The sequence below is a fragment of the Artemia franciscana genome, chromosome 19 (assembly GCF_032884065.1).
Source record: "Artemia franciscana chromosome 19, ASM3288406v1, whole genome shotgun sequence".
In the NCBI taxonomy this organism is placed as follows: domain Eukaryota; kingdom Metazoa; phylum Arthropoda; class Branchiopoda; order Anostraca; family Artemiidae; genus Artemia; species Artemia franciscana.
In genome coordinates, this window is record NC_088881.1 from 28,163,113 (window position 1) to 28,174,669 (window position 11,557).

Genomic DNA, 11,557 nt, shown 5'->3' on the forward strand with positions numbered 1-11,557 from the left:
GAGACCTCTGAATCCAAGTACTTAAATAATTTTGATAAAGTTAAGTACTTTATCAAAGGACAAAAGTAACACAAACAAGTTTTTGATGCGTTTTTTTTTTGTACCCTCCTCTCTTCTGAAAAAAAATCATGGATATCTTCTTGACCTTGCCCTTTTCCATGACCTTGTCCTTTTCCTCTTGACCTTGTCCTTTTCTCTTTTTGCTCGTTCCAGGGGAAACATATATCGTCAGCAGTTATTTGCTTATTCGATGTAAATTTGACTTGTGCAATTTAATTCAACTTTTACATCGATTTTTTTTATTTAAATAAGCCAATTGATCTATTTCAAAAAGCTAATCAACCTTGCTTGAGAATTCAGTTAAGCTTCGCTCGGTATACGAAGGGGGTAAAGCTCGGTCCCCTGTATAAATCAATATACCTATATACAATCATCGTTTGTCCGAAAAGATAAAGCAATTAAGCATCTAAGACTCACTTCACGCTTACCAAACAGGAGTGTCTTTCTCTAAAAGCTCGGAAACAACTCATTAAGCTCAAGGCTTTCAGGGTCTCTGATTTCAGTCATTAGACGGCTTATGAAAAATATTCAGAGAGATGGGAGGGAGAAACGTATTCAGCCTAAGTTGTGGCTTATTATTATTCAATTGAATTTATTTATAACCCGTTATAATACACATGAAAAACGGAGTATAATGTGAATAAAAGAAAAGAGGAATTAAGGAAATGACCTAAAAAACTACACGAAAAACTTTGCAACACGTCACCTTACTTAAAAACAATTAAAACATACAAAAGCGAAACATTCATTGAATCAAAATAGCACTCCAGGGGTGCCGACCAATTCTACTATTATAAGCTTCTATGCTTTTTCTGATAGAAGCATTCGGGTCTATGATGCCGTATCTTTTAATGACCCAGGAGTTGCTTGACCATGGTGGAAGGGCAAGCAGGTATTTGGCATACCGGAAATAGATTCGCCGAAGTTCCTTCGTCTCGGTTATCGTAAACGTACGCCAAAAAGGTGCAAGGTATAGGAAATTCGGGAGTGCAGAAGCATTGTAAAGTTTCGCTAGCAGTTTGCGGTTGAGTCGAAGTTTGTTTGCTACCAAGCTTCCGTATGCAGTTGCTGTTCGACGTTGGAAATGAAGGATCAAGAGCCTTCTAGTTGCTTTAAGAGTGTCACCAATAGGAAGTCCTAAATATTTCATTTGTGATTTTGGGAAAACTGGCGCGCCGTCGAGATTAATAGTAAATCCTGCTCGAGTTTCAACCCAGTTGAACAGAACCGCGTCCGATTTTTCTCTATTGAATGTAAGGTTAATCTTAGCATATTCTTTACTTAAAATAGCAAAATTTCTTTCGAACGACTGTACTGTTTGACTGGGGTTAAAAATATCATCTGCATAAGCGATTAGTGACACATCAATCCCTTTTAAAATACACGAAGGAACTGCGCTGGATTGGGCGTTCAGGATACAGTTATTAAAGGCAACTGGAGAGGTAAGGGCACCCTGTCTGACGCCTCGACGGACTGGAATAACGAAACGTGTTATGGTCCCATCAGGTAGCTTGATTACAACATCAAGATGGTTATACATATCGTACAAAGCACGAATGGCAGACGTGTCAACTCCCCGTTTATATAGCTCAAGGAGAATTTGTGCGTGAATCAGAGAGACGAAAGCATGGCTTACATCATGACTCCCTAGGACGAGCGAATCACCAGACTTATCAGCATCTATAAGTATTGACGACAGTGCAGTAAGCGCGTGGGCACACCCTAGGCCTTTTTGGAAGCCAAACTGATATGGCGGTATGTAGCATTTATCTGTAAGTTCTGGCATTACGAGGGTTTCAAAAATCTTGCAGAAAGTAGTAGCAACTGTAATAGGGCGATATGAAGAACATTCATTCAGCGATTTATTTTTTTTGGAACAGGAGTAAGACGACCAGAAGAGAATGAGGTTGGAACTATTCCAGTTGTGAACACCATTTGGAACACGAGATCAAGGTGACAAAGTAGTAGGGGACTTCCAAGAAGAATGTGTTTAGCACAAATATTATCTGTACCTCTCGAAAAAGGTTTCTTAATTTTTTGCGCAGAATTCATAATAAACAATAAACGGTAAACAACATATAAACAACAATAAACAGATAAACAATAAACGTGGATACAGTCTTTCTTGACAGTATCCGATTGAGATCACATTTAAGAGGATATTCTACTTTGGAATCAGGTTCTGAAAATTCTTTCAAAAAATGTTGTTGCCAGGCCTCAGCAGAGATATGAGCTGACGGAGCGTTTCCTTCACTCTGGTTGCGGGTCAAACTTTTCCACAGAAGCGTCGGATTAGTGACGAGTACATATTTAGTTTTAGACGAATTTCAGACGTGGGAATAGGTACTGATGTTTGGAGCAAGTCAAAAGGTATTTTTATCTTCAAAAGTAGATTATCAAGCCAGTACTGATACTGAGTCAAATCGGTTATACTCCATTCAATGATTGTTCTCCATTTTAAAGGTCGATTTGCGCGCATTCGATAAAATGGTGCACTGATTCGGAACGATAGCGGTAAATGGTCAGAAACAAAAAAATCACGTAGCACATCTACTGTTAATGAGCGACTAAAAATACTACTAGATACAAGGACATGATCAAGGTTAGAAACTGATTCGGTAGGGTGAATGTACGTAAAGTCACCCGCTTTCGGTACAAGAGCACTTTCATTTGGAATCAGACTAAGCAGAAGAGCTGAACGCGAGCTTTCACTTTTGGATGTATCACAATTAAAGTCCCCCAATAAAATCCAATGGAGATGTGAAGCACTAATTTTAGTCGTACATTTCCCCAGTTCTTTGCAGGCTAGAGCAAACTTCATTTCGGAGCAATCGTCTCTGTAGTCGGTGGGCAGGTATACATTTATTATAACAGTCTCGCCAACTCTAACTGCTAAAAAATGGTCGGAACTAGCGAACAAATCGGAGTTGATATGCCCACTTATTAGCGTAGCAAGTCCACCCGAGGGGCGCCCTCGTTTCTTAAGTTTTTTCGCTGGTACAAAATGAACCATGTGTGAGGGTAAGGCATCGAATATATTTCTACTGTCGTTAGAAAGAAAATGTTCTTGGAGACAAATATTTTCTTCGGTGAGGCAGAGTTGTTCAAGCACAGTAATTTTGGTACTAAGACTACCATTCATATTCCAGGAGACGAAACGCTTGTCAATATAAAATGCATTCATTTTGGGCGTTTGAGGTCATTAACTTCGCTGACTTGTTAGATGGGCAGCTAGCGTGGTAGCATGTGTGTCGGGTGCTTGTACAGCTTAGGCACCGCATCGCATTCTGGCAGGGATTTTCTTTCGTTGCTCCATAGTTATTTTGAGCACAATGGGCACACTTCGATACGTCTTTGCACTGGGTCGCTATGTGGCCAGATTCATGGCAGTTGTAGCAACGTTTCGGAAGAAAGACAAATTCTTGAATTCTGAAACTTTCAAAGCCCACTTTCATTGACAGTTTTGTGGCAGTATCAAGGGATTCACGACTTGGAAAATAAAGCTTGAATGCACGTGATTTTCCACATTGTTCGGCTTTCTCACATCCAGAAACTAGACTTTGAATGACCTCTGCGTCAAGGGGTTCAGGAATCCCTTTAATCAGTCCTATGTACAAAGGGGTTTTTACTTTGGCATCGGATTCTGAATTTTTGATCGCTAGTGCTATTTTTTCCGCCGTAGCCTTGTGAGCTACAGCCATGCGCCAACCGTTCCTTCCAGGCCTTAGTTCAACTTTGGAGGCGTCTAGAGCTTCGCCACATGCAGATTCGATAAAGTTCTTTCGTTCCAGTGGTGTTTTCAAGGGTGGAGGGTTTTTTACAACGACTGAGTATGATAGCTTTTGCGGAGCGTAAAGTTCACTAGAGGGGCTGGTATGGGTAGAAACGTGGAACTTACCTTTGTTAATACGTTCCATAAGTCCGTCAAAACGACGACACATGTCGTTTACTTTAGTAGTTATACATGCATTTATCTCCTCCATACAAGCCGGGACTTCTGTAGGTTCAAAAATAACGAAGGTAGGCAAAGCACGATTTTCCTTTGCTGACTTGATATGATGGAGCTGACTGACTTGATGGATATAGCCAAAGAATTTGGCTATATCCAAAACATTTTCATCATCTTTCAGAGACTTGCGAAAGGGGTCCGGTAGACCAGATTTTAACAAAAACAGTTCTTTTGCACTTAGAATGTCATCTCTACTGAAGAATTCCACAGCACGGCTTACAATCAGCTGGTGTTTTATGCCAGCGAGCATTGACCTCGACACAAAGTTCAATACCGCATTCCAAACGATATTATTTTTATCCATTTTCGCTGCTAATCAGGCCGCAGTAACCAGTCCGAAAATTATTGCAGGGGCGAGCCAAGCTCGTAATCAAGCGTCAGTTAATTCAGAATAAATTATCTCACAGGGATGATTCACAATGAATGAAGGAACCTGGGAACAAGGGAAGTGTAAGGATCCCCTCAACTATTCCCCGCAATTTACGGGTAACTTAATACCGGCGGGTACAATACGTCGCTTGCGGGAGGCTTCTTCCCCCCTTCTGGTTGTTCCCAGTACGCTTCTTAATATATGAAATCAAAAATTATCTATGGTCACTGAAATAATCCAATAGATCGAAAGAGGTGTTCTCACTTGCAAGACTGCGGTCACTCGCAGTCTATTATTATTAGGAGGTGTGGAACCACTGTCAGTCGGTCGAGGCTTAACTTCAAGGCCCATTGCCTCTACACCCCAAAAACTATGGTATATTTATGGTTGGAGGAACCAATAATTGGTTCATTCCCACCTTTACCATATATCTTGCCAGCTGGTGGACTTTTCCGTCCCTTACTATGTCCTCCAGCTTAAGAATAACATTATGACATATCTCTAGCCGGTGTTTAATTTTAGCTGGACATTCTTCTATCAGATGTCATCTTATTTCCACAGTGCCCATCTTGTATTTTTGACATGATGGAGATTCATCCCTCCCTATTCGAGAAAGATGTTTCCCACCAAAATTTCTAATCCCTGTTATGGCTACTCTAGCCATTCTCGTTTCGGACCTAGCGGTTAGCTCAATATAACGACTGTCCACACAATATTTTGAATGCGAATTTCCTTGGAAATCCTACTCGTAGAGTTTTACATATTTTCTGCTTCTTCGTTAAGGCGATATGATACCTTAAAAATTATTCTGTGAGCCTTAGCATCAGCTAACCGTCTCAATGACAAAGGTTCATTAGTAAATTATGCCAGGGGACTACCTATCATTGAAAACTATCGAAAAATGCAAAAACAGCCAAATTACTCCAATAATAATTCCTTCGTATTGATTTGTAACGTTTTCCAAGCAGGTGTGCTGGAACATTTTTAAAGACTTCCATTTCTCGGAACTAAAAAAAGAATATTCTCCTTTTAGTTGAATAAACTAAACTCCCTTTTTCTGATAATATGAGTTTCATTTACTTTGAATATCACGATTTCCAGCATAACATGGGGGAAGTTAAATGCTTTCTCTCATGTGTCCTGGAAAGTAGGTGTCGGCCTTTTATTTTGTGTAGTTTATTCGGATATCTCATCCAATCTCTGCAAATTATGGCAGGACTGCCCGATCAGTTCTACGTAGTTGTCTCCACAAACTATAAAAGTCTATAATGGACGAGATATAGTGTTTCTTTAAGATGTCGCATGGCATTAAGTTTGTCGTTAGTTTTAGTCACAAATTGGAAATTTTAAAAAGGTCGGTTTTCTTTTTAGCCTACATTCATTTGATAGTCTCCGAAAAATTCAAACCCGAAAAGTTGGCTACTGATACAGCCTACCGGTCGGTTTTCATTGTTGCCTATATTAAATTGATAGTCTCAGAAGAATTCAAACCCGAAAAGTTGGCTATTGATACAGCCTACCGGTCGGTTTTCATTGTTGCCTATATTAAATTGATTGTCACAGACGAATTCAAACCCGAAAAGTTGGCTATTGATACAGCCTACCGGTTGGTTTTCTTCGTAGCCTACAGCCTATTGAATTGATAGTCTCTAAAAAAATTTAACCCCAAAAGTTGGCTATTGACACAGCCTAGCGGTCGGTTTTCTTTATAGCCTATATAGTTTCCGAAAAATGCAAATCCGAAAAGTTGGCTTTTAATATAGCCTAGTGGTCGGTTTTCTGTGTATAATAATTTGATAAGAGTCTCTGAAAAATTGAAAACCGGAAAGTTAGCCTAGCAACCAGCTCAGCATTGTAGCCGCTCATAAATATAAAACAAATTTCTATGGCAATTGTTCTAGTAGAAATGAGATTTTCCTAAGGCTTTGATATACAGAATATAAGACTGATTTAACCTATTTTAAACTAGGTTTCTTCTAGTTTCAGGACCTGGGTGGATATGCATCAATCAGCTGACAAAATGATTGCTAATCAACTGGAATTAACAAACTACCTTAGTCGCAATACTGTCGCTCTGGATTACTTACCATGTGTTAGAGGCATCTATCAGGCCGAGACTGCAAAAATCGACTCTAATTCCAGGAGAAGTAAGCGATTGTACCATTATGCAAAATCGTTAGATTTGGATATTCCTGTGGAAATGATTCAATCTTTATTAACTGTTTTTCAATAAATTTTTATCAATTTAATTAGTTTTTATTTTATGATGCCTTGCCTGAATCTATTGGGTGTATCTGGTATTTTTATGACAAAACCAAGACATAATCTAGAGAAAACAACGGGTCGACGGCCGGAAGGAGGAAAAACAAAAGAAACAATCAACACGATTATTTCGCCTGTATAAAGCTAGGCGTCTTCAGTGTTACAGGGCTTTACCTTAGGTCTGCCTGTGCCTTCAGAAGCACTCAGGGAATTAAGGAGCTGTCTATCTTCCTGCAAAGTTGCTGCTACCAGTATATCATCCCACTGAGGCTTGATTGAGGTGTTTAGATTTCGCAGATCTGTTTGGTATGTTGGGTGCTTGGTGTCTCTGGGCCGGCTTCTGCGGCTTGTATCCGGTGGTTGCCTGTGGAGCACTGCAATTGGTATGTCAGGGATTGTCCATGAGTAGTCTGTGGCCATGGTATCTTCATTGATAAACATAATGCATCTATCAAAAGTGGTTGACCCGTCCTGTCACTGATAGATTGGTTGGTTATCCTCTGCTTTCAGTAGTTCTTGGCAATTCTTCTTAGAACAAAGTGGCCCTTCTTCATATCTTATATATTAACCCCATTTTGGAAAATCCTCACAAAATCAAATCGATCTAAAATCCGTTCGTTGTTTTTCAGTTTTGCAAAATATTTGTTACGTTTACCAATTTGGCTAAAAAATACTCTATTAGTTCGAAAATTGCTGAACCTTTACTAGCTATCCCTCAGGCTCACAAATTAGACCCACTCCTAGTAGAGTTAATTATATACGTGTAATAACTAAGGTATTTGTATTTAATGCGTTTATTTATTACGGAGATTTATTTTTGGTTCATTTATGTATGAATATGTTGATACTCTATGTTTGTAAGATATATAAAACGAACTGATAAATCATTTCTTTAGCTATATAGTTATATAAGTTATATAGTTTCTAAAGCCATGTCTATTTTTACTGTTTTTTCCTTCTTTAAAGCTAGCTAGGTACTGCAACATCACAGAGAGCTGTTTAATGGCTTACTTAAAGGAAACTGGCACGTTTAGTACCTTTTGTAATTAACAAAAGAAATATTCAAAATAAAATCAATATTTTTACAAAAAGCTTCATTTTCATACGAAACTGCCAAACTTTCCGTAGTCTATTGAAGAATCCATTCTCTTAGCCTAATCTTACGAACACTCCCAGTGTTACAAGAGAAAAGGAAAAAAAAATCTAAGATCCAAAAAGAATTAAAAATTATAATAATAGAAGAAGCAGACCAATATATGCATTGAATTTGATTTTTTAAATTAAAATCAAAGTTGCCATCTAGTCATCGCTCATTGGAGAAAAAGCCAAGACAAAAAGTCTGAGTGAGCGGCAAAGCTGGCATGAGCCTTTTTAGGCATAAAAATGAAATGCGTATATATATATATATATATATATATATATATATGTTATTTTCACTTGTTGATAGATGGTCTATCATCCATCCATCCTAATGCAGAACTAAAGTTTATAGAACAAAGTCATAGAACAAAGGGATGATCGAGATTTTCGGGTTAATTCTTGACGGACAATGTCCACTGGACTTGTATGAAAAACGGGGATGTTGATAGAAAATGATTAGTGCTAAATGATATAGATGACGAATGACCCCATAATCGTAGGCTGTAACCACATATGACGTAAAAAGTAAAATCAATTTTTAAAAAGTACCAAATTTAAAAAGCAAAATCAATCTTTTATGAAGAAATACATTTTCTTATAAAAAAAAAACGTGGTTGCAGTAACCTAGTAAAACACATACACAGTCAATAGTCACCAAAAAAAAACAGCCGAAACCCGTAAAAACTGGGTCATATCAAACCACAAAGTGAATTTTTTCAAATGCAATATTATGCATAAAATTTTTCATGGTTGCAGCTGTAGTTGCACCCTAGTGTAGAGTGAACCACAGTCCATAGTAACCAAAAGTAAAAAAAAAACGTTTTTTCAAACTATCTAATGAAAAAAATGCCATTTCATACTCATTTGGAAATGGTAGCTATTTTTACCATTCCTCTTGAAAGTAAAAGTAAATCAAACAGTTCGTGGTAACGAACTGTAGTAAGGAGCGACCCGGCTCAATAGTAACCAAAACTCTAAAAAATGGAATTTTGATACCAATAGCTACATCAAAAGAATCGCATTTTAACGCTGGTTTTAAATATATAAGTTTCATCAAGTTTAGTCTTACCCATCAAAAGTTACGAGCCTGAGAAAATTTGCGTTATTTTAGAAAATAGGGGGAAACGCCCCCTAAAAGTCATAGAATCTTAACGAAAATCACACCATCAGATTCAGCGTATCAGAGAACCCTACTGTAGAAGTTTCGAGCTCCTATCTACAAAAATGTGGAATTTTGCATTTTTTGCCAGAAGGCAGATCACGGATGCGTGTTTATTTGTTTTTTTGTTTTTTTGTTTTTTGTTTTTTTTCCCAGGGGTGATCGTATCGACCCAGTTGTCCTAGAATGTTGCAAGAGGGCTCATTCTAACGGAAATGAAAAGTTCTAGTGCCCTTTTTAAGTGACCAAAAAAATTGGAGGGCACCCCTCCCACGCTAATTATTTTCCCAAAGTCAACGGATCAAAATTCTGAGATAGCCATTTTATTCAGCGTAGTCAAAAAACCTTATAACTATGTCTTTGGGGACGACTTACTCCCCCACAGTCCCCGTGGGAGGGGCAACAAGTTACAAACTTTGACCTGTGCTTACATATTGTAATGGTTATTGGGAAGTATACAGGCGTTTTCAGGAGGATTTTTTTGGTTTGGGGGAGGGGTTGAGAAGAGGGGGATATGCTGGGGGAACTTTCCTTCGAGAATTTGTAATGGGAGAAGAAAATTTCCATGAAGGGAGAGCAGGATTTACTAGCATTATTAAAAAAAAACAATTAAAAAATAAAACTGAAAAAGCTTTTTCAGCTGGAAGTAAGGAACAGCAATAAAACTTAAAACAAACAGAAATTATTACCCATATGAGGGGCTCACCTCCTTCTAATACCTCGCTCTTTACGCTAAAGTATTTTCGGTAATTTCAACTACTTATTCTACGGCTTTTGTGATTCAGGGGTCATTCTTAATGAATTGGGATAAAATTTAAGCTTTAGTGTAAAGAGCGAGGTACTGACGATGGGGCGAATCCCCTCATATATGTAATAAAAACATGAGAATACAAAAGTTCTTTACGTAAGCTAATTTATAAGTTACGTAAATCTTTTACCAATAAAAAGATTCGTAAAAAATTAAAAGTTCTAGTTGCCTTTTTAATTAACCAAAAAATCGGGGGGCAACTAGGCTTCGTCCCCCGCTCTTTTTTTCTCAAAATCATTCGATCAAAATTATGAGAAAGCCATTGAGCCAAAAAAAAAATATGCAAATTTCGTTTTGATCATTCCTCTGCGGAGAGCCAAAATCAAAACATGCATTGATTCAAAAACGTTCAGAAATTAAATAAAAAAAACAAGTTTTTTCAACTGAAAGTAAGGAGTGACATCAAAACTTAAAACGCACAGAAATTACTTTGTATATGAAAGAGGCTGCTTCCTCATCAACGCCCCGCTCTTTACGCTAAAGTTTTTTTTACTGTTTTAGAAAGAAGAATTGAGAGAAAGAGTCAAACTTTAGCGTAAAGAGCGGGGCGTTGATGAGGAAGCAGCCTCTTTCATATACAAAGTAATTTCTGTGCGTTTTAAGTTTTGATGTCACTCCTTACTTTCAGTTGAAAAAACTTGTTTTTTTTATTTAATAACGAAAAGAAACAATCGGAGTCAGAATGGTCAAAAACCTTATGCAGGAAATTACTCTACCCAAACTTGAACAACAAGGAAAACCAAATTTCTGCATTTTTAGCACTGATATATTGTTTTTTCTTTCCACCGGGGCTAGCGAGAAATCATGATTGCAGCTGTAGATGCAACCTAGTAAAGGGCTAAACATAGCCCTCATTAAGTAAAGGGCCTAGTTGTTGGTCAACAAGGAAAATCATTTTTACGTTTTAAGCACTGATGTGTCTCTTTTTTCTTTTCTTTTCCGCATCAGATTATCCGAACGTCATAGAGAGATTTTTAATCGCTCATTTTACAGGAAATGGCTACATATAGTCACTTTTTTTAATTAAAGAAAATTCTCCATATTCATCAAATACTCCGTGAAACATTCTAAACTAACAGTTACTGCAGCCCAGTGGCTATGGAGCTTGTCTCTTCAATTGTAAAGGCACGAGTTCTAGCCACTTAACAGTAACAACAGGGGTGAATAGTACAATAAACTCTAGCTCCCGGTGAATAAAATTTTCATGACTTTTTTTCATTTCATGATTCTTTACGTAGATGAGTCAAGATAATTTCTGTTGATGACCAATTTGTTAACAAGTAGTTCTTAATCACCATCACACATTTCTTTGTTGTTTGGTCCCAGCAATAAAAAAAAAAAATACCATTGGCCAAACTTTCACCGGAAATTTGAATGCCTATTTGTTTCTCTGCAAACACTATTGGAGGTCCTTAGTAATTAAATTTTAGGTCATCGGTTATGATTGTAAGGCCATAAATCGAAGCAGCTATTTTAGCTGCACCTACTTCGGATTCTGATCGGTTTTAGTTGTGTTGCACTGTCAGAGCTACAGCGGTAGGTAACTAAGGAATGAAAGCGAAAATTAAGGAACGTCTGGATGCTTGTTCGCTAGTACCCGGCGATGACAGTTCTAATCTTAAGGATTTCAGTGCAAATCGCGGATATTAGCGAATGACTTGCTTTGTGGTTGTTAGGTATTTGGTTTTAATTCTAATAATATTGGGAGAGTATAAAAACCTAAAATACACAACAGAAATTTATTGAAAT

General features: G+C 37.7%; 1 protein-coding gene across 2 annotated transcripts in view; it reads left to right on the top strand.

Annotated features, from left to right (window-relative positions):
• Nucleotides 1-6,688, top strand: part of LOC136039516 (uncharacterized) — a 63,084-nt gene extending 56,396 nt beyond the window's left edge. For both annotated transcript variants that reach the window (XM_065723313.1, XM_065723312.1), the window contains exon 9: nt 6,420-6,688. In XM_065723313.1, coding sequence (XP_065579385.1) covers nt 6,420-6,672 — 253 coding nt within the window. In that variant the 3' untranslated portion in view covers nt 6,673-6,688. The remainder of the gene's footprint in view (nt 1-6,419) is intronic.
• Nucleotides 6,689-11,557: the final 4,869 nt, after the last annotated feature.